Source organism: Protopterus annectens, chromosome 12.part0 (assembly GCF_019279795.1).
Source record: "Protopterus annectens isolate FY-2018-M chromosome 12.part0, PAN1.0, whole genome shotgun sequence".
NCBI classification, from domain to species: domain Eukaryota; kingdom Metazoa; phylum Chordata; order Ceratodontiformes; family Protopteridae; genus Protopterus; species Protopterus annectens.
This window is the reverse complement of record NC_056746.1, coordinates 1,169,146,664-1,169,174,284: the sequence shown is the minus strand read 5'-3', so window position 1 is coordinate 1,169,174,284 and position 27,621 is coordinate 1,169,146,664. Positions and strand designations below refer to the sequence as shown.

Below are 27,621 nucleotides of genomic sequence, written 5' to 3'. Positions count from 1 at the left end.
ACTGGTGTACAGTGACCATCCAACCATTTTGCTGCTCCTGACAAACTCAACCCTAGTTACCAAAAAATGCATTATTGCCTTGAATATATCAAGCTACACAAGTCTTATGGATTTATTTTCTTGGACCCCATGTACAGATCTGTGGAACAAGTTTAGGCAAAGGACTGTTAACAGTCATCAGGTCTCATGACTAGCTACTGGCATGGGTCTCCAGAAGAAACTATAAGTTTCCTTTTTTTGTCCAGAAGAAACAAACACTGACAATTTGTGCTTCAAAAAAGGCATGCATACCAGCTCACAAACTGGCCAGTGGAGCTGTTTTCAGCAATAGCAGGAAGGTTAAAATGTCTAATGCATTTCAGAGAAGGAGGAGAAGATTGCAGGCCTCTTTTCCATCTGGTTCCTGCTTTTACAATGTACTACAAAGTTGTCATTGACTTCCTAGGACTTGGTCTGCAGTGTTTCAGCTTTTGGTGAGAGCAGAGTCTTCCATGTAACAGTTCCTTGAGTGGGTCTACTTCACTGTACCGAAAGTACAGGTATCCGAATTTTAAAATGGCGAGTCAAGAGTACGAAACAGCAGAACAATGAAAGCTGATATTACTTAAAGTCAAAACAATGAAAAACTAATATTGGATGTTACTCACCACTCCCAACAACGTATACAACAGCTTCAGTACTTTTTATCAAAAGGACTATCAGCTGTGGATGTTACACAGAACTTGGAGCTTCTGAATGCAGATTGCTGTACAGTGAGGATCGGGAAATTTACACTTTTCACCAATGTGGTGTGATCTCAGAGTTGGTATATATAATTTGCTGGGGGTGTGGGGGGTAAAGGAGTGCTTGTCCCCCCTGCAAAAACTTAAAAAAATGTACAGCTTTCTATTTAGATTATGTGTTTGCACTGTATAGATGATGTCATTGAAATTTTTAAAGGTGTAGCAACGGTGGAATGTTTAGAGAAATAGATTTGTGTCCCTTTAAAGTATAGTGTTATTAACAGGAAGTTATGCTGTACACACTGAGGAGTTTTTAGGTGGTACTTCTTTTTAGAAACAAGTGAAGGTGCTGTTATGTTTACTTTTACAGTAGTGTGTAGGGTGTCGGGAGTGGTGAGTAACTTCCAATGTTAGTTTTTCATTATTTTGACGTTTGGTAATCTGAAGTTTCATTGTTCTGCTGCTTCGGTAATGTGCTCTCTCCATTTTAAAATTCGGTTATCTGCACTTTCAGTACAGTGAAGCAGACCCCCTTGAGCTTGGGTTCCAGTGAACAATTGAACCGATTGCTTTTTGACTAGCCGTATTTTCTTGGATTACTATCTGCATTCTGATTGGTCAGCTTCTGCTGGGAAGAAGCCTAGCAGACTTTAAATTCCAGGAGGCTTGCTCAATTTCATGCTCTTTAGTACTGAGCTATTCTGAAGACAAGAAGACTGCAGTAGTGGAGGAGAAAACTATAAAGTCCTTTTCCATTTGGGTTCCTGCTGGTTCAGTGTATTACAAGGGCTTGATCAGCTTTCTCTGACCAAGTCTGCTTTAATCCAGCCATTTGCTAAGAGGCTTTCATGTGACAGCTGCCTGAGCTAGGGCTCCAGTGAAGGACTGCAGTGTTTTTTTTTTGATTGGCCAGTTTCTGCAAAGGCATTGGCTTCATACTGATTGGCTAGCTTCTGCAGGAATGGAGCCTTAAGACTTTAAAATCCAGTTTGGTGCAGGACTGCACCCAGTTTTCATCGTAGTAGGTCTCCAACAAAACAGCCTTTTCTACAACAGGTAACCTCTTCATCCTTGATGTATACGATATTAATTTTAGTGCCTTCTCTGCCACAGCTTAGTTGCACTACAGTGACTGATTTTTTCTGCTACCTTAGTAAAGACAGTGAAATCACTGTCAGTTTATATGCTTATTAACATACTGGGTAAACTTCTTCACACATTGCTGAAATTAGCAGCTTTGTTCTGCTGATTGTTGTGTTATTGAGTGTAAATAACATTGTATGTACTATCATGTCTTTGTACTATTGTTCTCTTTAGTTTTGCTGGCTATAGTGTTACGTTTAAATATTGCAGTATTATACCTTGTTACTTTCATACTATTGCTCAATACTGGCAATATCCAAGATAACACTGCAGTGTTGAATGTTACTGATACTAGGTATATAAAAACAAATTAGCTTATCTCTGTTACTAATTAATCTTTAGTTATTGTTGGTGTTGCATTTCTGCTTGTTACCACATTTCAAATTTGTGCTCTACAGTGCTGCACTAGAGAGTACAGGGTTACCATTGTGATGCACTTTTATTACTTGTTCATTGTTTTTACTAGTTAGAGGCCACAGCAGCCTACTGGATAAAAAGATTTGATTTAAATTTGCCACTTGCTACTGACTACCTCATTGCTCCTACATATTTTTGTCACTAGTGAGTAATACAGGAGTCACAGCTCTTGTTCTTGTATCCTTAAGCCAAATTTCATGCCATCACCTTTTTTATTGTCTAGTTAATTATCCCCAAATTATGTCAAGACTACCACTTTGACAATGGGTCTATATTATATGTTTGAATGTTGAAAATGTCAAATGCTCTAAAGAGCAAAAATACCGGAACTCGAACTCCTTACTGGGGAGGCTGTGCCCCCCCCCCCGCTAAATATATAGTCCAACTCCGAGAAGTTGTAGTTTTATTGGCCATTTTGAGTCAATTCTAAACTCCTTGATCTGTCTCTCTTAAAACCCGGCTGCCTCATGGTTTTGGTGTCTTTTCAGGCTTGCTAGTTGTTGCTGAAGCACCTACCAAGGGGAGAAAACACTGAGAGAAGAAAAGGAGCCACTTTTGTGATTTTAAGTATTTTCTTCTGATTTTTTGTTAAGTTTTACTGCTTTGCCACCTACTTTTTGGCATTTTCTGGCTTGCTAAAGTTTATATCTGTAACAGTAACAGTACTTGGAACACATCTAGAGCCTGTTTACTGCATTTCCTGTGTTGCACTTAATTTAAAATCGTTTATTTCTCTAAAAAACTGCATTTTACCTGATTTTGGCCTAGCACTCAAGTGTGGGGTCATTTATTGCACTGTTATGATTATTTTGCTGCTTGTGTATCTCTGCTACCGTAAAACTACAACAAAAAGAAAAAAAAAAACAAAAAATCTTGCTTTTTTCCCACTTTCTGAAAGTTAAGAAAGTTCAGTTACAGATTTGCTGTTCTGAACTGTTTGGAAGTTTCTAGAAGGCCAGTGCTTGCTTGGGCTAAAGGGAAGTCTCTGTGTTCACCAGTGAGAGTGGTTAACACTGAACAGCCTGCCTGTCCCTGGAGGAGTGGTTATTACTTAGAAGCTGTAATTTTATTGGCCATTTTGGGTCAATTCTAAACTCCTTGATCTCTCCCTCTTAAAACCCTACAACTCTCTTTTTGCGCGGTTTTGCGCACTGAGCAGTGCACAAAAACATACTCGGAGGCTCTAAATCAAAATCTGCCTAAACAGCAAAGACCTCCTAAGCAGATATCCAAGCAACAGCCACCCCTCAACAATACCCATGAATCACATATCTCACAAAATCAGTGTGCCTCACAGTCACAGCCCTTAAGGCCAAACAACACACCAAATACACTTGTTATAGGGGACTATTGTCCGGCACACTGACGTCCCACTCACCAGCCTGAACAAGGAGAAGGTCACTGTAAGCTGCCTGTCGGGTGCCAGGATCCGCCAAATAATGCAAGCATTCAGGCCACTCCAAAGCAAGTACAAGTATGACTCCGTCATTGTCCATGCTGGTGTGAATGACCTGAGACGTACCTCCCTGGACTACATGAAAAGAGACATAGAGGAGCTCTCTGACCATGTAGCCCAGGCTGGTATGACCCTGACCTTGAGTAGCATCTTGCCCTCACCAAGAATGATGCCACAAGAATGATGCCATAGTATAAAGACAAAATGATCAGTTTCAACAATTGGCTAAAGTATTGGTGTCATTCAAAGGGGATCCAGTGTCTGTCAGCCTGGGATGACATGCTCGACAAGCCACGTTGCTTCTCTAGGGACGGCTTGCACCTGTCACCCTTAGGCTTTTATATACTGGCCAAGGCTCTTGCCACCCCCATAGTGCCTTTTTTTAGGCAAGGCTCAAAGGACAAACCCATCTCCATAGACAACCCAAGGATAAAAAAACTAAAGGTAATGCTACTCAATGCCAGAAGTCTAAACCTCAAGATGCATGCACTCGAGGCTCTCCTCAGTATGGAGAAAATCGATGTCTGTGCAGTAACAGAAACCTGGTTCAAGGCTCCTGAGAGCACTCCAGCACTACCAGGTTATAACTCATACCATGCATTTCGGCCCCAAAACTCGGACCAAAGCACAAAAGGAGGGGGAGTTTATCTATATTCATCAAAGATACCTACACCTCCAGGTTAGTGGCACTGCACGAAGCATTGGAAACCATCCATGTGCAACTAACAGCGGGCAAAACTGCCTTTCAGTTTGTAGCCCACTACAGAACACCCTCCCTATTACAGGAACCCCACTTGGCATTCCTGAGAACACTGGAGAATATGAAGGTCTCTCCAAACACTATGTTATTGGGTGACTTTAACTACTCAAACATTGACTGGGAAAACTACTCAAGCCCAAACACCCTCGCCCAATGGTTCCTTGAATTTATAAACTCTAATGCAATGGAACAACTGGTCACCACTCCCACAAGAGGGAACAACATATTGGACCTGGTCATCACCAACATGGGGACTCTATGTTCCACACCAGAGGTAAACCCCTCATTGGTAAGATCAGACCATAAACAAATTTCCCTGGACATCCATATCCCGTCCCCACCCCCAGCCAAGGAAATCACTGTAAAGAATTTCTCAAAAGCCAACTTTGCACTTCAAGACTGAGGTGGAATCCTTCAAAGCCCCTGGGCCAGAGGATAATACAGCCCAATCCGCAGAATCCTTTACAAATGCATTCTATGAGCACCTGCAGGAATGCATGGATCATGCTATCTCAAATAAAACCAAGACTCACTCCTCCAAAAACAGGAGACCAGTCTGGTGGACCCCGGCCATAAGTAAGCTATACAACAGAAGGAGGAAGCTACTACATGACAGAGCAAAATCCAAAAAAGGGAAGGCATCTCTGATCAGTATTAGCAAGAAACTTCGATCCCTCAAAATCATCAAAGGCCAGTTTCAAAAGAAAAATTGCCCTAGACACTAAAGATAATCACAAGGCCTTCTTTAGTTATGTCAGGAACATGGGCAGAAACTCCCAGATATGCTCTGAATTGTTGCATAACGGTACAAAATATACCGAACCTACAGACATAGCCAACATCCTGGCAGACAGATTCAGCACAAACTTCTCCCCCTTCCCCCAAAGGAGCAAATGCCTATCCCAACTGAATGTAACCTCCCTGACATCACAGATGCACAGGTGAAAGCTGCCCTCTCCAAAGCAAAAAACACAGCATCTATGGGACCGGACGGTGTCCCAGGCTGTGTCTTACACGAGCTCCAAGAAGAACCGAACCCTCACTTTAAGTCACTGTTCAAACTTAGCCTTACTACAGGATATGTACCCAAAGAATCCAGAAAGGTGGTGCCACAACGGACCCCGGAAACTATCGCCCCATAAGCCTGACTGTAAAGCTATGGAGTGTATTATCATGGAACTCATAAAGAAAGACATTGAGAGCCTCCAGACACTGGACCCTACCCAATTCAGCTTTGTTAAGGGCAGATCTTACCTCTTAAACCTAGTTGATTTCTTTGAAACAGTTACCAAAGCCATAGATGAGGGCAAGGTAGTCCACAAAGCCTACCTGGACCTCGCAAAAGCCTTCGACACAATACCCCACTTAGGCATCATAAATAAGCTTACCAGCTTAAATATCAACCCCTATATCATAAGATGGGTTGCAAACTGGCTCAGAGATAGAACCCACATGATCAGAATCACATGTGCCATATCCGAATCCAAACCAATTACAAGTGGCGTCCCACAGGGCTCAGTTCTGGGACCTCTCTTGTTTGGTATATACTTCTCTGAGGTTCAGGCTAACATGGGGGGATTATGGCTGACAAAGTTCGCAGAGGACTGCAAACTGGGGGCCATAATCGAATCTCCAGCTGACACAAGCATCCTCCAAAAGGGTCTCACAGAGATGGATGCTTGGTGCCAAAGCCACGGCCTCAAGCTAAATGCTAAAAAGTGCATAGTCATCCCCTTTGGGAAAAACAAGGTGCCCACAAATTACCACATAGGAGGTAATCAATTAAGTACAGAAGAAATTAGAGATTTGGGGACCAATGTAGATAGTAATCTCTCCTTTGATAATCCCGTTGCCAAAGTGATTACAAAGACCTTCTATATAGCCCACCTTATCACGAAAGGGTTCGCATATAGATCAAGAGAGGTCATTGTGCCCCTCCACTCATCACTCATCAGACCCATAATTGAATACAATGCCCCCTTTGGGATGTACCTTACCTGACACCTGCAACAACTGGAGAGACCCCAAAAGTACCTCACCAAGAGGATCATGGGCTACAGACAGATGTCCTACGCAGCTCAACTAAAGAAACTCCAGCTCTACTCAGTTGCTTACCACCTACTCAGAGGCGATCTATGCCTGATGTACAAAGCCATGTCAAACCCAGAATTAATGGACATGCTCCACCTCAAAAAATCCAAGTCCCTTAGAGCTACACGCTCCAGGGACCTAAACCTCAGCACAAAAATAAATAGGACATGCTGGAGGGACAGATTCATTTCCCAGAGGCTCCCCTCACTCTGGAATAGAATCCCAATTCATGTTAGACATAGCCCCTTGCTGACCCTCTTCAAGCGAAACCTGGACGCGTGGATGGGAAATCGCAAATTCACCCCTGGGATCTCTTCTGTGTCCCTGCTAGACAGAGGCACAGTAAACTAATCTTAAAAGGGTACCTTCTGTGACCTACTTTACAGAGGCACAGTAGGCTAATCTAATAGGGAGGCGGAAGCCAAATACACTCTGGCTAGGCTTATAAATGCCCTAGGGCAGATAGCCTAGTATCTACCTATGAACCTATGAACACTACAGTGAGGAAAGGGCAAATATTCCGATCTTCACTGTACTGCAATCTCAATAAAAAACTTTAAGTTCCAGCATTATCGCTCTTTAGAGCATTCAATATTTTCAACATTCAAACATATGATATAGACCCTTTGACAATATGCCCCTAAGAGATGTCCTAGTTTGGGATTTGGGAACTTATGTGGACAGTGATCTAACTTTTGACCAACAAGTGTCCATTGCTGTAAGAAAGTCCTATATTGCACAGCTTATATACAAAGGGATTGTGCAAAGGATTGTGTCTAGATCTAGGGATGTCATTGTCCTCCAGGGTGACCTTTGGGTATAATGACCCCTTTGGCATGTATCTGACCCGATGGGTCTTCTTCACATGACTGAAAACTTAAAATATTGAATTTCATTTGACTGAGACCACAATACCTAATTTTCAAAATACTGAAAACTCATTTGACTGAGTCTCATATACTGAAGTTTAAGCCATAGACATGATGTGTTTTTCCCTTTACCTGTGACTTGCCTGTGAAAAAAAAAACAAAAATACTGTAACTTAAAGTGCCAACTGTCAGAATACCGACAGTAGTGTAGAAAGTAGTGTTGTAGTGTTTCTAAATGTGGGTATGTCTCTTTACATGTTTATGGGAAGTATCTAAAGTAATATGGTGGATGTTGTGTGTGCTTCCAGCAGTAGTGGCAGTGTGTACAGTACTTTAAGGTAAGTAGAAAGTATATGCCCTTTTCACCACTATAGCGCAATCCTGGCATTAGCATATATTGTTGGGGGGGGTGCAGTCCCCCCCTGCATTGGGGGTGTGTGGGGGCATAGGGCCCCACCTAGTTTGGTTTTATATTGTCCAGTTTCTGTTAAGAGGGTAAATAAGTAGTTTTTAAGTTTTGGAAAGAGTTGGTGTTGTGAGTGTGCATGTCTATGGTTTAAAATTAAGTATTTTGAAATTCAGCATTATAAGCTTTCAATATAATGAGACTCAGTCAAATGAGTTTTCAGTATTTTGAAAATTATTTATTGTGGTCTCACTCAAATAAAATTCAATTTTTCGAGTTTTCAGTCATGTGACATAGATCCGGCCAGACACATGTAACAACTGGAACTCCTAGGATGCAAGGCTTAAACAAGATATCAAACATGAACCTACTCAAAGCCTGGTCACTATGGTCAGTATTCTACAGACTGGTATGAGGTGGCCTATGTCTGGCATACAAGGCATCCTCTGACCCAATAGTGATGGATTTACTGCACATCAAGTAAATAGCATCAGAAATACTTGGTCTAGGGATCTAAACCTCTTCTGCAACATCAATAAAATGGTTTGGAGGGACAGGTGTACCTTGAAGAGGATACCGTTACTCTGGAACAGGCTCCCTAGAGACAAAACAAAATTAATCTCTGTCCATATTTAAGCACAACTTGTATCTATGGATGGAAAGCAGAAAATTTGCCCCAGGACTGACCCAAGTATTACTAATGGGAAGAGGCAGCTTCTAAATGCTTTATCCCATGCATGGGTCCCATCAAGTTATTTATGGCATTATCCTGGTTATTCTCATTATGGGTAATATATAATTATCAACCATGGAATGGGCAAGGCCAGTCTATAACCAAATGGGATAGATTAATTTAAGCACAAAAAAGGAAAACTTTCTAGGCGAGAAATGGTCTGCTAGAGCAGCTAACCTAGTACTTACTTATCAGCCTATAAGAGTAAGTTATTATAGCAATAACCCACGCCTGGGTGTGGGTAATGCTGGATTTACCCACGGTTGGCATGGTTTGGTCCCGAGGGTGAAGCCCGAGGGACCAAACAAAGCCAACCGTGGGTAAATACAGCATTACCCACACCCAGAAGTGGGTTACTGCTATTATACCATGACATTATTTAAGAAAAGAAACTATTACTTTTCTTAAATAATGGCATAGTATAATGCCTGTTTACTGCCCTTCCGCAGATGTCTGGCATCCGGCAGTTCTGATGTACCGCGCCTGCACAGTACATCAGAGTTGAGCAAAAGCAACGGAGAAAGCAAGATCTCTGTGGCTTTTTACTGTTTCGCTATGTTAAATGGGTTTAACATAGCGAGACAGTTTTAAAATAAGCAAAGGAGATGTCCGTTGCTTATTTTAAAACTGTCTCACTATGTTAAACCCATTTAACATAGCGAAACAGTAAAAAAAGCAACGGAGATCTTGCTTTCTCCGTTGCTTTTTTTTTAAAACCTGTCTCGCTATGTTAAATGGGTTTAGCATAGCGAGACAGCTTTAAAATAAGCAACGGAGATCTCCGTTGCTTATTTTAAAGCTGTCTCGCATTACAGCCGAGTGACGTTTCCAGGCGGTTCTGCAGTTACCTCCTACTGCACCTCTAGGCGTCAAATATTGCCTGTTCATATTTGCATTAATAATTCCAAAACCATGTTACATACAAGGTATCAGAAAATTTTATCTTGAAGCATACATGATGGCAAACACAATTGTATTGATATATCTTCTCTGTCAGTGGGCATTTATTAAAAATATAAGGTGAAAACTTTATTTTTTAAATGCTGAAGCCACGCCCACTAGGAGTTAAAGGTACACCCACAAGAAAGCTCTACTGGAGGGAATGAGTTAAACCCATTTAACATTGCGAGACAGTGTTTTAAAAGTAGAGTTATACTAATGGAAAAAAGTCCGGGTAACCGGACCTTTTTCCATTAGTATAACTCGATTTACAATGTGCACGCTGGCCAATCAGCGTGCACGTTTTGGGGGGGGTCATGGTATAATTTGTTATAACTTTTCATCTGCACTGGCCATGGAATCTTGGTCAGTGTTTGCCCTCCTATAACCAGCTTGATAGCATTAGGTATTTAGAGGCAGGGTAGTAACTGCCTTATTCTTACTGAAAACTCGTCACTGCTACCTCACAGTGATTTGATATTTGAGAGGCATATATATGGAGTCCACCTTCTCACCTCAGAACATATTCGGTAAGCACAACACACATAAACATCTCAGTTTAAAGACTAAGAAATGTCAGGCTAGTTCATACAGAAACATGCCCATCTTTGCCCTTCACACCCACAGCCAATACAAATGCTTCTAAGATTCACAAGGATGCATAATCCAAGCCCTTACATCCCACTGAGACTGCTTGTGAGTCAGGTCTAGAAAGACTTCCCTTTTCAGCATCCATTCATTGGGTTCTAGTAGGAATCTGCTCACACATGTCTGCCAGCAGGTTGTACAGACCTGAGACATATGATGCTATGGGTGTCAGTCTTAGTTGCTGAGCAACTAGCCATAGTTTAATGCCAATCTGCCTAAGTGGTAGGAATGAGTTCCCCTGTCTACTTATATACCACATCCCTGTATTATTGCCCGTTTAGTATCTTTACTGCTGCTGGTGTCAGTCTTTTTTGGAATGATTTCAAGTCTAGTATAACAGCCATTGTTTCCTTTATATTTACGTGCTGAGCTGCAAGTTGCCTGTCACATGTTCCTTGAACCCTGAATATTGTCAGGTGTGTTCCACAAGCTAAGCCCAATCTGTCTGTGGTAGGATTGAGACCACTTCTGGATGTTGGAAGGGGGCTTCTCAATAGGCTTTAATGTTCTCCTCCCATATGGTAGGAGGGGTATTGCTTCTAACAGCAATTTTTTTAGGAATCACTCCAATTTCCTTGTGTGCAGTTGTACCAGTGTCAGTCACTTCTGTACATTGAGGCTAAGACCCAGCTTCTGAAAGCAATCTATTGTGATTTGAATGACTGTCAGAAGTTCTGCTGGTAATGTTGCCTGAATCAAACAATTGTCTAAATATGGGTATGTTCCTTTATTATTTTGGAGAAGGGGGGATACGACAGAAGGGCAGTGTTTGATCGTAGATATTTGGTTCTTCAAAATGAGTAACTGGTGCCAGCCATTTGTTAGACACTGTAGGTGTATTAAATACGATAAATTATCAGGGATCACGCTACCAGTTTTATCCCTGATAAATTATCGGGGATAAAACTGGTAGTGTGCTCATCCTGCCTGAAAATGTAGGAACTTCCTGTGATCATAGAGAATACGAACATGAAGGTAGGCATCCTTCATATCCAGAGCTATCATCCAAGCCCCTGGGAAGATAAGGGGAAAGAGGTTTCGTATGGTTAATATTTTGAATGTTGGTATGAGGAATGTGAGTCTTGAAAGGTCCAGGATGGGTCTCCAGGTTTCTTCTTTTTGGGTACTATGAAGAGGCATCGATGGAATCTTGAAGTGTCCTCTCCTGGAGGATTTGGTTGAAAGGTACCCTTCTGTAACAGATCCTCTAAGAGGGGTGGAATTAATTTCCTTTTTTGTTTTTGGGGAGGGAGGCTGCCTAAAAAGGGTGGTGTCTGAGCATAGTCACAGCTGCTTCTACCAGTGGTAGGATCCTTAGACTCCCCACACCCGGTCTGGAGCACTGGTTGGTTTGCCAATTTCTTTGGTACCAAGGCCTTTTCCCTGCAGGAGGATTTGCTTTTTCTTGCTAGGGGAAAGGCCAGGACTTAGTGGAGTAGTTTCTGTTGTATCAGGGGTAGGGAATAGGTAGACTTTCCTAATGACTTCTTCTCATCACAGTCCATTCTCTCAAATCCAGTTTTTGCTGGGGCTCCAAGGAGAAACTGCTTGTCTAATGGGGCATCAAGAAACTCTGTTTTAATATGGTCTGACAGAGGTTTCTGTCCTCAGCCAGGCATGTCTCATCATCACTGACCCTGTGGCAGACACCCTGCATGAAGCATTCAATGCATCATAGCCATATTTAAGTGCATGTCTGGAGACCTATTGGCCTTATATTGCACAATTACTGAATGTCCTTCTGGAGGCTGTTATGTTGTATTCCCCCTCCTTTAGTTTTAATTTATTCCTGAACAAACTCAAGGTATTTGAGCATGTGGAACTGACAGTTCTCATGGCTCTCATGTCCAGGGCACTGAGGTCTAGGTCTTTTTGCCAAATCAACCTATGAGTCTACTCTCCCTATCATTTGACAAAAGTTTCTTGGAAGAAGACTCAGATGATCCCTTGGTGGATTCTAGAGACACTACAGCTGGATCTGCCACCAGATTCTTATAGAGGTCTTTGTGGGACTCAATCACTCTATAGAAGTGAGATGGCTTTCTGGGGCCAGGGGTTAAGGAACTGGGCTGTAATAATATATCAGAAAACTCATTATCCAAGACTTTGTAAACTGGAGGCATAACCAGAGGTCTGGGGCAGGTTGGCTCAAGAGTCTTCTATAACTGGCTTGGCCCTGGGAGATTTCCCTAGACTTCCAATGAAAGGACTCCTTCATTCTATGAAGAGAATTCCCAAAGGACATCCATAGGAGAAGGCTGAGGACAAGGTGCTTTTCAAATCAGAATTCAAATACTACTGAAGGGAAAGAGGTTCCACATAGGCAAGTTCGTCATCCTCTGACCCTGAAGGATTGGTGTCTCCCTGGATGGCAATGTCTCTTTTCCCAGGGGAGGTTCCTGGCACAGGTTCCTTATCCAGGGTGGGTTGTCTATACTTCATGAAATCCATGAAGTCTTGTGCCTAACTATGTCCTACTGAGAGACCTTGGTAGAGGTGGCAGGGGATTTGGACAGTGTCAGCTAGGTCAAACCTACCTACCGTTTAGGCTTGGGTGTCTTGGGTTTGGGGACAGATAACAAGACTTCAAGTCATGTTTATGTGGCCTTAACCGCAATCTAGTTCCTGGGTAATTCTTCCCAAACCAATACCTAGGGGATACCACCCTCCCCCTCTGGCATTGGAACCCTGGTGTTAGAAGCCATACCCTAATCAATGGCTTAGGACCCAAATGCCACTATTCTGATGGTGGCACAAGAGGACTTGGTCATGGTTATGGTGGCCCCTGGAGGAGATGTGCCACTGGACTCAGGACTAGCAGGCATTGGACCAGGGGGTTGCAGTTTTGCCTCAGCTGAGTCAGCAATCTCATGATGGGGGTTGAATCAGACATATTGATGTCTTTAGCCTCCCTCCCATCTCCTTGAAACATTTTTCCTTTTGCTTCTTCAGGATGACAGCCTGGGAAACAGTGGACACCATGATGTTTGGAGGCCAAGAGCTACCTGACTCTAAATACTGACCGAAGGATTTAGCCCTGTGCTTCCATCGTCTTGTTGTAAGACAAAAAGTGCAGTTTCATACATTGTGCTGAGGCCCTAAACAAAGCACATAGTAAGAATGGAAGTCATTGTGAGGGATCCATTTCTCACACAATAGAAAATTGTTTACTTTTTTAAACATTAAACATTCAACATCTAAATACAATTAATTGTAATTTGGATGAATGGAAAGGTAACCACACATTCATTCCCGGTTTAGCACCCTTCTTCCTCATGGATAAGGGAAACATGTAAATGTTTCAACATATTCTTGCTTAGCATATGTGTAGGTTATTTGTATGAAAACATAAGGACTAAAAACTACCATGGAAATGTAAGGCTAGGTGTCTTAAGATCATCACAGATCAATACCTTAGTAAGTACCTATGAACCTAGAGATAAAGGAAGTTCCCCAGTGGTATACTTTGCTGAATACTCTCTTAATTCAAGCTATCCAATGGACTCATGATGATCATGTACACAATCTTGTGAACTGGACTGACACAGCAAGAAAGAACTGAAGATGGTGCTGGCCAAAGGTCCTTTATGTCACTGACATCCTGACATTGGATGGCAAGGGTGTCTGCAGGCAGTCAGATAGTGAAAGACTGGTATTCAGTCTGGCCATAGGCTTTTGCATGGTAGAAATTCACAAGACTCAGTACTGCAACACTAACTACAATGAACATCTAAACCTTCTTCAGTAGATAAATAAGGCACATTGGCATGATAGATTCATATCTCAATGTATCCCCCACTTCTGGAACAAACTTCCATAGCATATCAAGTAGAGCAGCACCCTTACTGCCTTTAAGCAAAACATTGAAAACTGAATGGGCAAACTCAGATTCTCTCCCAGTATGAATTATTTTGCCCTCTTTGAGAATGGTGGGAACTTTCGAATATAGGGTTTTGGGTAGGCTTGTAATGGTCAGCAGATTGATTGCCTAGTACTTACCTGAGAGTTACTACTTTGCCTCATATAATGACCTCAGTGTCCATATCATCTTTGTCGTATTTGCATCCATATCATCTTTATTTGCACCTACTGAAGGTCAATTCCTTATGCATTACAGAACATTTTGTATACTGTACTAGACTCTGCCATGTGTACTGTATGTATACTGTATTACCATTCGTAACTGTCCTAGACTCTGCCATGTGTACTGTATGTATACTGTATTACCATTAGTAACTTTCCTAGACTCTGCCATGTGTACTGTATGTATACTGTATTACCATTAGTAACTGTCCTAGACTCTGCCATGTGTACTGTATGTATACTGTATTACCATTAGTAACTGTCCTAGACTCTGCCATGTGTACTGTATGTATGCTGTATTACCATTAGTAACTGTCCTAGACTCTGCCATGTGTACTGTATGTATGCTGTATTACCATTAGTAACTGTCCTAGACTCTGCCATGTGTACTGTATGTATACTGTATTACCATTAGTAACTGTCCTAGACTCTGCCATGTGTACTGTATGTATACTGTATTACCATTAGTAACTGTCCTAGACTCTGCCATGTGTACTGTATGTATACTGTATTACCATTAGTAACTGTCCTAGACTCTGCCATGTGTACTGTATGTATGCTGTATTACCATTAGTAACTGTCCTAGACTCTGCCATGTGTACTGTATGTATACTGTATTACCATTAGTAACTGTCCTAGACTCTGCCATGTGTACTGTATGTATACTGTATTACCATTAGTAACTGTCCTAGACTCTGCCATGTGTACTGTATGTATACTGTATTACCATTAGTAACTGTCCTAGACTCTGCCATGTGTACTGTATGTATACTGTATTACCATTAGTAACTGTCCTAGACTCTGCCATGTGTACTGTATGTATACTGTATTACCATTAGTAACTGTCCTAGACTCTGCCATGTGTACTGTATGTATACTGTATTACCATTAGTAACTGTACTAGACTCTGCCATGTGTACTGTATGTATACTGTATTACCATTGGTAACTGTACTAGACTCTGCCATGTTTACTGTATGTATACTCTATTGCCATTAGTAACTGGAGTCTTCCTTATGTAGCTTATCCTAGGGATGCACTAATGTCCTAAACTCACTGTTTGGTGACCATATTTATAGCATATCTCCTGTTTCCTAACAACGTGTTTACATAGCTACTAATATGATGTAGGTTTGTGTTGTCCAGCCATTTTTTTACTGTGTTTTCTCTGTAAAAGGGATAACATTGTTAACTGGAACTACAGGGTCACCAAAATCAATGAACGAATAACTCAATAAGTATTTGCAATTATTACGAATTAAGACTGGCTTACCATATTGAATCTTTGGACTTCTTTATCTCTTTTCCTGTTTCATCTAGGTAGCGTTCAATTATCAGATTACCGTTTGTGTCATGAGCAGAACTGAAGTTTGTCACTACACGAGTAGGAATCCCTAAACACCTCAAAACTAGAGAGAGAAAATGGAAGTCAGTTTTCAGTGCAAGTAAACAAGCAACATCATTAACATATTTAATACACAAAAGTTATTTTCCTTTATGATGTATGCCATTTGTTTCACATTTACTATGCTACATTTTCAAACGATACAAAAAAAAATCTTGGCAACATACCAACTGCACTTTCTTTGAGCATCAAATAATCAAAGAGAATTCATCAAATGTTGGAGTTATAACACATATTTGTTTCTTGTGCCGTTGGGTTTGTTTAAATATGAAGTATTCTCTTCCTTCCAAGGCTGCTTAACTTTTGACTTAGTATAATTAAGTTGGATGGGGTGGGGAAAAGCTCTGAAAGGAGTTTGGTGCAGTTTATATGATATTGTTTGATAATATTTCACAGAGTGTTTAATAATAAATGAATTGCCATGTAAACCAGACACAATGCAGTGCATGGCCAAATGTAATCTATCAAAATTAAGTAGTAGAATACACCTGCTGCAAATCACATCTTCTGCCTTATTAAACTGTCTGGTGTAGGTTCTTGCATCTGTATTACAATACGGGAAGACTGCAAAAGAGAAAAGAAAAAGAACTGCCTAATAGGAGCAAGCTGTATTGTAATAAATTGTTAGCAATGGTGATGATGCTTAATCAGCAGAAAGCCCCTAAGCTTTTAACATCTCATAAAATGTAAGGCCTTGGAATTTCTGAAAGGTTAACTAACTGCTGCTAACATTGCATTAGCCACAGCCATTCTCCTCTATATCATTTATTTTGTTACCCATTGCCAAAATCGCTATTCAATAATGACACATAGATATGAGTGTAGCTTGTGACTGTCCACTAAAAATCAGGTCAATAGATGAAGTTAAGTAAAGGTCAGCTAGACCTGTGCAAAGATACTGCAAATCGAAATCCATTTAAACTGGTAATCCTGTGGCATTGAGGTATAAAGTCCTTACTGTGCCTTAGACAACTCATATTCACTTAGTGGCATGGGTGCTGGAAGGTCTAGGGGGGGTTGGGAGTGAGCAGCCTAAGGCTCACTGCAATATGTAGTTTACAGGCCTGGCCAGCACTGTGCTGCATTAATCATCGAGAGGTTGTACATGCATGGAAAGGCCTGCGCATCTACCAAGGGCAGCAGTCACAGAGCTGCCAAGGCTGCTGTGAGGAAACATGAGTTAGGGCACTCTCTCTGACAAGCAGTGTGATGCTTCACAAGTGTCCTTGATTTTCTCTCTGAAGTCTTTGCCTGAAGTCGGGTTGAGCCCTGGGGAGTCTAAGGTATTAATTAGCAGAGGAGCTGGAGACAACTGATGGTCAACTGCAGGGGGGGGGCATGCAAATACTACAAGCCTTGGGGTTCATGGCCTCCTGCATTCTTCTGATTCCATACACAAGACTGCATATGAGGAAACTACAATGGTATCTAAAAAGCCTATAGTGTCAACATTCTCAGGATCTAGAAGCAATGATTCCTATCATACCTTGCCTATGCATAGAGTTTCTTTGGTGGGCAGAGGCCTGCCACCAAAACAAGGGACTACCATTCATACCACCCCCTGCCGCCCAAACCCTAATAACAGACACATCAGATTATACATGGGGGGCTCACCTGGCAGGGAAGTGCATTCAGGGTAAATGTAAGTTTGGAATCCAAGTCAAATGCACTTGCATACCAATATAAAAGAAATGTTAGCTGTACAGCATGCTCTGACAGCCTTCAAGGACCACATTCTTCCAGGACAATTAATGGTAAAGACAGACAACACCACTGTTATGTGGTACATAAACATGCAGGAGGGTACACATTCTTACCCCCTATGCAGACTAGCCATGGCATTGTGGAACACAGCCCTGAGCTACCAAGTGCATCTACAAGCTCAATTCCTGCCAGAAAAACTAAATACACTGGCAGACGAACTAAGCAGAAACCTCATGGACCCACACGAGTGGAAGCTAGAACCAAGGATTTTCAACATGTTGACAAGCAAATGGGGGGGCCCAGATATAGACTTGTTTGCCTCCCCCCAGAACTATCAATTGGACAAATTTTGCACAAGGACTTCCCACAAACAAGCGTGGAAAGTGGATGCTCTGTCCTTCAGCTGGAAAAACCTATCAGTTTATGCCTTTCCTCCTCTGCCTCTGCTCTCCAAAGTACTACTAAGATCAAACAAGACAAACCAAGGATGATTTGGATTGCACCAGACTGGCCATGACAACACTGGTACCCCCTCTAGTGCAGTGTGTCACTGTTGGCCCCATGGCACCTGCCTCAGACTCCTACCCTATTGCCTCAGCAGGAGAACCAGATTCTGCACCCTCAGCTTCATACACTGAATCTAGCAGCCTGGCTAATTACCTAATCTCTCCTTTACCATCCCTCAGTAAACCAGTGATGGATATCATTTCAGAGCCAAGGAGGCCTAGTACTAGAAAATCTTATGCCGAAAAATGGAAAAGATTCTGTGCCTGGAACCAGTTTCATGGGATGAACACTGCAGTGCCCAGTTTACCTCAGATTGTACAATACTTAACTGAGATGCTTCACAAGGGCCTGTCTTTCTCCTCCATCAAAATTCAAGCCTCAGCCATTTCAGCTCATTATTACACAGAACCTCCCCCTCTTCTCACATCCACTGATTAAGCAGTTCCTCAGAGGGTTCAAAAATCTATGACCATCCAGGAGAGCCCCAATTCCAGCCTGGGACCTTAACTTTGTATTGGAAAAGCTCACCCTTCCTCCTTTCGAGCCAACTGCTACTGCGGATTTAAAATTCCTCTCTTGGAAAACAGCTTTCCTTTTAGCAATCACTTCAGCAAGAAGGGTATTTGAATCACAGGCCCTCATGGCAGTGGAGCCTTTCATCATCTTTCATGTGGACAGGGTGTCCCTCAGGACCAGTCCCTCCTTCAAGCCCAAGGTGGTATCCAGTGTGGCCCTTAATCAGTCCATTCATTTGCCAACCTTCTTTCCTAACCCACAGAACAAAGGGGAACGGATACTGCACTCCTTAGATGTGCACAGACAACTTAGATTCTACTTGGACAGGACTAAACCTCAAAGGAAATCTGGCCAAATGCTGGTGGCATTTGCTGCAGGGGCAGAGGGGAAGGCTATTTCAAAGGAAACCATTTCCAAATGGATAAGCCATTGCATTCATTTCTGCTACAAGCACCATGGAAAACCTATCCCACAGGGGATCAGACCCCACTCAACCAGGGCTGCATCTGCCTCTACAGCCTTTCTCAGAGGCGTCCCTACCAGGGACAACCTAGAAGCTGCTACCTGGAGTTCAGTACATACTTTCACCAAGCATTACCATCTGCCAATTTTCTCTAAATCCAGAGCTGGCTTTGCCACTGCAGTCTTGCACGGCCTTATAACTTGTCCTAATGCTATCTAAATTCCTTCTCCCATCCTTAGCTTTGGGAATCTACCCAAATGTGATGACTGCAACCTTGAAACACGAAGAACATAGTACAGTTGTGCACACTTACCATAAATGTAGATGTTCGAGTGTATTCACTGTTGCAGTCCTGGTTACCCTCCCTCCAGCCCTCTTTCTTCTTTTGGCTACACCTCTACTCTACTTTACTATGCTCAAAAGCTTTTTGGTGCATTTGCTTTTTTGTTGGAGGCATAACCTTGTATATTTATAGATTTAATTGCTTCTCATTAGGGGGGCACCTGACATCTGGGGCAAGAAAAACTGATGTAATGGCGCCAGCTGCATGTTTTATACCCCTGACGACCCAACATCATGGAAGAAGGGACAGCAACTGACAGACGACCCAAGACTTTGTTAATCAGGCCGACTGAGGGCTACTGCAAGCAGATGACCCAAATGTGATGACTGCAACAGTGAATACACTCAAACATCTACATTTATGGTAAATGTACACAACTGTACTTTCTAATGACAGTATAATAAAATTATTCTTCTTTGTTATATTTTAACAAAGACTCCTTGAAAATGCAAACTCCACGCAGTGCCTCCCTGGTAGTTAAAATGTATGACTATCTAAATCAGTGTGTACAAATAACATGCAGTAGACTGTTGGATATGATACTCAAAGCATTGTGGGTAAAACGGAACACCTGACAAAAACGTCCTGTAGTCTTATATGAGCAAGAATGTTTCATCTTATTGTTGAATTATCTTCGGCTTCGTACCTGTGCAGGCCACAGCTCCAAAAACCCAGCACTGCCCATATCTAACTGGTTGGCAGGACTGATTTTGCCAGTTTCTGAGAATTTTAACACTTCCCATCCACTGCAGTGGGCTTATTCCATCACCGTAGTTATTATCCCACCGACCCATGAGAATCCCATCGTCATCATTGCAGTTGACCTGTTGAACAGAAAGAAGCAAATGTCAACCATCGTACTTGTGTGACTGGTAAGTGAGTGTGTGCACAGACTGCTTCAAATATTACTCTGAGAATGGCGCTGAGATGCCTGCCATGCCCATCTTTAAATACAGTGGAGTATATAGATTTCTGGTCTGAGAAACACAATTTTAACACATCTCAACAAAGTTCTATAGTAAGTCTTAGAAAACATGAAACTCAGGAACATTTTAGGTCTAATAGAAACTTGATTATCTCATCTTTGACTTTATTTGAATAATTTATATGTTTTATGATAGTTTTTTAGTTTGTGCATGCTTCCCCATTACAAACAATGGCATGGAAACTAAAATGAACTTAGCTGGAAAAAATGCCTCAACTCCCAGGAAAGTGAACATGCAATGATGGTATACATGTCACACCATTCTCTCATGCAAGTGACCATTCAGGGTGTTCCCTATAACTACTGTAAAATACAGTTGTGTAAGAACTTACACCATAACAGTAGATGTCCTACTGATCTCTGCTGCAGTATTCCTAACACATGGTTTATCACTGCCGTTGTCCAGCCAGGGTACCAAAGCTTTACTCTCCCAATATCGTACATTCAACATGTGACCTCAGCTTGCAAGGGTAGGGGTATACATGTGGACGGACAAATGTAATTCATCAGATTTTCTCCAAGCCCGCAGCCTGAAGACCCATGATATAGAAAACTGGTCATATTATGAAGTGGTAAGAAAGCCTCCTCTGCTCTAGGGTGTTTCCAGTGGGATATGAACAATAGGAGAAAGAGAGAGTAAGGATAAAATTAAGTACAAAAGGGAAGGAGTGTGGGAAGGAATATTGCAACAGTGATCAGTAGGGCATCTACTAGTATGGTATGTTCTTTCACAACTGTACTATGTCCTGGCTGAAACCACTGTTGCAATATTCCTAACACATAGGTGATTCCCACAGCTAAAAGGAAAGTAAAGGTAGTTGGTTGAAAGGCAGTAGAACTATCCAACAGGACAGACAGGACTGACCTCACAAAGGTAACTCTGGACCTTGAAAAGGCATATATTCTGTGGTGTTTATTGAAAGTGTGTACAGATGACTAGGTGGCAGCTTCCAAATGGACCTGGCATCCACTCCACTCCTTTGTAGAAAGCTCTGGAGGCTGCTACAGCTTTGGAAGAGTGAGCTCAAGAGCATGAGGGCAAGGACTCAGCCATCTAGAGAGTAGCAGAAGGACATGGCCTTAGAGATCCACCTTGCAGTGGTTTGCTTGGATACTGTTTGCCCAGTTTAGAGCCCACAAAAGAAACAATTGACCAGATTTATGAATGGATTTTGTTTTGTTCAAATAGAATCTTAGCTGTCTGAATGTTCAGAGAATGTAGTATCCCTTTCCCCTGATTCTACGGGTTGGAAAAGAAGGTCAGTATGTTTATGGCCTGATTGAGAGACAACTCATTTACTACTTTAGGTGTGAATAAAGGCTTAACCATGAGGATCACCCTGTTTCTGTGAAAATCAGGGAAGGGAGCAATGGCCACATGGGCCTGAATTTATAAAACTCTCCTAGCTGAAGTGAAGGCCAAAAGTGGGATAGCTTTCCAGGTGCAGAATTTGAGGTTTGCTGATATTGCTGGTTCAAAAGGAGGTAAGGTAAGTTTTTCCAGCCAAAAGGATGAGGTTCCAAGCAGGGGTAATGGACTTTCTAGGTGGTCTAAGATGAAGGACCCCCTTTAAAGAATAACTTGACCTCAGATCTGGACATAAGTGGGGGACTGAGAGGTAAGCAACAGGAGATGACTTACAGATGAGCTTTGATGGAAGAACAGCCCAGACCTGTATGTCAGAGTACACACAGATATATCAGAATAGAACATACGTCTCATTGGTTGGTGTCCTGTCCATTCCTTTGGCACCAAATAGAGAATCTGTTTCATTTGGCTATGTAAGATTTTCAAGAGGTGGGTCTCCTTGGGTCTTGGATAACCTTAATAACTTCAGAAAAATGTGCCTGTAAGAAATTAGTACCCTCTCATTGACAGTTAGGTTTAGGGATGATAGATTAGGTGGAAGCAGTAACCCTTTCTGTTGTGTGATGAGATCTGGTTGGTCTGGCAATTTGTAGTACTTGGCCCTGGCTAGAAGAAAGAGGGAACCAATGCTGTCTTGGTCAAAAGGGAATTACTAGCAAGAGTTTTGTTTTTTTTTTTGAGTCTTTAGAAAAACTCTTGCAATGAGATGTAGTGGAGGGAAGGTATAGAGAAACTTCTCTGTACACTGAAAAGTGAAAATATCCATCCTCCAAGCTGAGGGGCAAAGGTGCCTGATGCAAAATAGTGGAAGCTGTTTGTTGGTCTTTAAAGCAAACAGGTCTAAATGAAGAGCCCCCCCAATGGTGAATAATGCCCTGGAATACCTGTCTGTTCAGGGTCCATTTGTGAGGACCTGCGTAAAGGGTCTGCCAAAACTTTGTCCTGTGATGGGTTGTATGTGGTTGTGAGTGACTTGTTTTTCCTTGGTGGAAATGTTCCTTGCTTTCTGTGTCATTCTACACAATTGGTACGATGTAGTTCCTCCATGCCTAATGTACTACCTTACTGTTGTGTTGTTTGTGAACCCTCATAGGGTAACTCATTCCCAGAGATGTGAAAAGACCTGAAAAGCCTGGATGAGAGCCCTCATTTCCTTAATGTTGATGTGTTCCTTTAGTTGCATTGGCTACCTGTCCAGGCCCCTATGCCTTGTCCAAGGCATCTGTGTGTATTTCCTGAACTGAAGGAATGAAGGGAAGGGGACCCTGGTTGAGTTTCACCTGATCCTTCCACCATAAAAGTTCCCATTTGAACAGGGCAAAAGGAGAATCACGGCCTCCAGAGGGTGTGAGTGCTGAGACCAAATTGTTTTCAGGTACCACTGTATTTTCATCATATTCAGTCTGGCTAGGGGAACATTGGGATAGTAGCTGTCATGAACCCCAGAGGCTTTGGGATCTCCCTGGCTGAGCACTGGCTGAAGCAGGCAAGGTTGAGGAAGTGGTTTGTAAGGCTCTGCACCTTCTCTTGAGGTAAGTAGGCCTGCATTCCTTTTGTGTCTAGCTTGCAGCCCAAAAAAAAACTAGGTCTTGAAATGGGTGCAGGAAGAGTTCTTTACAGTCATTCGTGAACCCCAACTTAGTTAGGAGGAGGGTGAACCAAGGAGAATTTGTGGTGAAGTAAATTGGATTAACAGGTCATCTAAGCAGGGAAAAATTAAAATTCATTGGGTTCAGCAGAAAGCGATCACTCATGCCAGACACTTTGTGAAAACACTTGGGGCTGTGGACAGCTCAAAAGACAAAGCAGTAAAGTAATAGAAAGATGACCCAGTTCAAATTGTAAGGAATCATCTGCAAGGGGTCAAAATTGGCATATGAAGGTAAGCATCCTCTAGATCAAATGATGCTAGAAAAGCCTGGGACAGAATGAAAGGTAGCAGAGTGTACAGTGACAGCATTTTGAAAGTTGACACTTTTAAGAAGGTGTTTAGTGAGGTGAGATCAAGTATGGGTCTCCACTGCCCTTCTTTCCTTGGCATTAGGAAAAGTCTGGAGTAAAACCCCTTCCCCACAAATTCTTCTGGCACTGGGTCTATTGCACCTTGTGCCTGTGGTTATAAAATGGGAGGGAGCTAATGAATCTGTGTGGATTTGGAGGTATGGCCTTTAGAGGGATCTGTATCCAAGACATGACATAAATGAGTGCTATCATAAAAACGGTTATCTGTGGTAATCTTCTCCAAGGTGGGGAAAGATTTGGTAACATTTTTTGAGGGGGGAGGGTAGGAGTGGAGGACAGGGGGAAAGGAGGTTGTAGACAGTAAGATTCATCCCCAAAGGGAGGCCTCACATGAGGTATCCCAGTTTGGTTTATCCTGGATTCTCTTACTGGGAGCCGTCCTGTATTTCTGGCTAGGCCTAGGGTCCCTTCTGATAAATGAGGTAGGTTTGGTTGGGTAATTCCTCTGGTACTCCGGTACAGAGGTTAACAAAAGCCACTTGCATTCCTTCATCGTTCTACCCTGCTCTTGAAGGGTTTTGAAAAGGATGGCAACTTGAGGCCAAATAGATTCTTGTCAAAAGGAGAATCTACTACATTTGCATTCACGTCCTCAGGAATAGGCTGGACATGTAACCATTCATACCTGCAGATTACAGAATCTGTAATAACTGGCCTGTATGAGGCCTCTACAGCATCATAATAGCTACATTTATTGTTGTATTTGGCCACTTGTGTAGTCTGATTAAGTAAGAATAACATTTGTTGTTTAGAATCAGAATCCTACAAATCCACCACTACCTTATTTAAAGAACTGAGAATGGTTATTGAGTATGTGGTGTTTGATAATTTATAGCCCTGAATGCCACAGTAGAGGAGGTATAAACCTTTTTACCCCTCCTATCCATATTCCTGCTGTTGTCTGAAGGGAGGGCACTCACACTGGGAAGGAGTTTAGAAGGCTTAAAAGATGAGAGGGAAACTGCAGAAGGGTGTGCCAGAGATATTTTAAAGAAAATCTTAAGATCATTAGGGACTTTATAAAATCTGTCTGGTCTTTTGGGAGTTGGTGCCAGGGAGTCAAAGGCAGCAGAAATGGATTAAAAGCATCCAAAAAAGCTTCAAGAACAGGAGGTACAGAGGAAGGGGCTGGGGTGCCCATTTCTAAAAGGTTGTAGTATCTTTTATGCACCTCTGAGATCTGCCTAGACTCCCACTTAAAATGTTTCATTAGGACCGTTTCTCCAAAAGAAGCATCTTCTACTGGAGAATCAGGTGAAATGGAGCCCTTATCATCGAAAAGGACTTGGCAGGAGTGTGCATTTGAGAGGAGTAGGCCAGAGAATTGTTCGACTCACTCATTTTCAGAGGCAGATGAATACACAGCAATTTTTTGAGGGGTGGGGGTGGGGCCTGAAAGGAGAAGGAAGCTTCAGAGACAAAATGACCTTGAACAAATCTAGAGAGAATTCTATCCATTCCTTCTCCCTAGAAGAGGAAAGAGGAGGTTGTGGGGAAGCAACATGTTTTCTGATACTTCTTTTTTGGTGTGATATCCACTTGTACTAAACACGGTGTCTCAGTTCTCTGACATACCTTGATTAGTTAATTAGAGAAAAGAGCCAGCACAAAATGTATGGTATTAGCATAAATAACACAATTTAATGTGTAAAATGTATATCACTGGGAGAAGGGACATAACCCCCAACTCCCAAACCAAACCAATTTTGGCTAAACAGCCTTCTTCAGTGGAAGACAAAAATACAAAACAAGCACAGAACCAAAAGGTCCTTCTTATAAAGCAAAAGGCAGAGCCTGACAAACAATCCCATTGGTTAATGTTCCTTCACCCAGTGATATGCACATGCAGGTTTGGGAGGTTAAGAGTTCATTCTGGTTGAATTCCCGCTGTTGGAGTTTTCTGTGTGGCCATCATCTGCTAAGGCAGGAGCCTGGATCCATTTTTTCGATGTTCAACCGGTGGATCTTTCTAGTGTGTGGTTATTGGGACACATTTCGGATGTGTATGTTTTCCTTTTCCCATTGTTAATGGCTTCTTGTCAAGATTGGTCCTGCATCTAAAAAGTTTGGTTGGGACCGTGTCTTATAACCCGACTATTGACTACAGGTACTGTCTTACTATATGCATGGTGAAAACATCTCACCAAAACCTTATCAGCTGCTTCAATTTGGTTAATTGTCTAATTGTTAATGTTAAGTAGTGACTGATTTAGGGGCATAGGTCTATTTTTTCACTCATCGGATTGGGATGTGTTTAATCTCCATGTCATGGCTTCAATAAGGTGTATTATAAATACTGGGCATTGGGTTAATTTTTTATTGAATACAACACAATATTGTTATAGCTGTATTGTTCCATGGACTTTAGTCATCAATATCTATAGCAGCTGCACTGAGGGAGTGGCGCTTTTGGAAATATTAACTATTCGCAGAATTATATGCTGAATATTGTGGTCCTAGTGAAAAAATATAAATTACTCTGGCTGTTTGCTGTTTAAAGGGGTATTGGATATATTTTTTGGGTTGCCAATTTTTAATTGTCAACATGGATTCCATCTTGGGCTGCTATTTCCTATGGCTCCAGCAGCAGTACAGCCGTTTGTGGCCTAAGGAACTAATCGAATAAGAACAAGGGTCTGCAGACATTGTTTTGTGTGTTACTTCCATTTTTTGAGGAGAAGAACTAACATGGACAATTTGGTGTGCGACTTCAAATTTCTTATTTTCAAGGTTTGGGCTTCTACCTCGTGAATCTTATTGGTGTGGTTATTATTACAACTGAAGCATTGCTGCAGGTACTGTTCCATGGGCTCTAATTATTTAAATCCACAGCAGTTGTATTGAGCGAGCAATGTTTTGGATAAAACAGTGATTTTGCGAATATATATTCTTCTGGTTGTTTGCTGTACTAAGGGGTCTTTGGGCCCATTGGGACTTGAATACAAGATTGAATATATATTCTGTGCTGTGGATTTTCTTCAAAACATGGACTACATCTCAGGTTAACATTTCTTATGTTTCCAGCAGCAAGGGCAGCCACATGAGGACTATGGAATAACAAGAATATGCAGACTTTGTTTTGTGCGCTGTTTCCATCTTTGAATGTTAAATATGGACAATTGTGCATAGTATTTTTCATATTCATGGGTAGTTTCTTGATGTGATTGCTATTATATATACACATCAAAATCTCTCATCGTTTGGGTTGATGAAACAAATTATTTCTGTTTACATCTGGATTCGGTATTGTGTACTGTGGGTTAGATATCTACTTTAATTACATATGTGGGGTCCAAGTTGGGCCACCATACACACACATGACACACTGATACGATTTAGTATTTTTCTTATGAACTGTATCAAAGTGGTTGTTACAATATACATATATATATATATATATATATATATATATATATATATATATATATATAAACATTTTCTTATAAGTGTTTGGTAATATTAAGGCTCTGTATGTTGGGGCTGACAACAAAATAACTTTTGTGATCCTAAATGAGTATGCTGGGTCGAGTTGGGGTTCTCACATGTATTATATATTTTTTCATGTATGTGTTATACTATGTACAACTAACTCTGAGGTTTGCAAGGATAGTGGCCTTCAACTTTGTTTTATAACATTGTTAATTACTATTTAACTAAGAAGTTGACTAATGGTTAATGCACACAATTTTTGAATTGTCCCATGGGGTGATGTCTTCTAAACACATCCACTATCTTTACTTATGGGGTTAACTTTTTACGATGATGTGAGGGATAGTAAGATACTATAAACGTTACAAAACTTGAAAACTAAAAAGTACCAGTGCTACCAAAGGATGCAGAAGTCACAGGTTACAAGTGATCTTTTACGTGACCTTCTTCAGAAACCTTTCTGAAGAAGGTCACTCCTCAATAATAAAAAAACAACGCCCACTATTAATTAATTAATCTAAAATTAAATAAGTAAATCACCCAATTGTAAGAGCACCCAATACGTAAATGACAAGTTGTGCAAACATATTTTTTTCAATTAATAGTAATATA

The 27,621-nt window shown here is 41.6% G+C and overlaps 1 protein-coding gene across 1 annotated transcript in view; it reads right to left on the bottom strand.

Moving 5' to 3' along the window:
- Window positions 1-27,621, bottom strand: part of TGM2 (transglutaminase 2) — a 596,777-nt gene that overhangs the window by 180,570 nt on the left and 388,586 nt on the right. The window contains exons 6-7 of the mRNA XM_044090196.1: window positions 19,851-20,028; window positions 15,540-15,675 (exon numbers count right to left, since the gene is read on the bottom strand). Coding sequence (XP_043946131.1) covers window positions 15,540-15,675; window positions 19,851-20,028 — 314 coding nt within the window. The remainder of the gene's footprint in view (window positions 1-15,539; window positions 15,676-19,850; window positions 20,029-27,621) is intronic.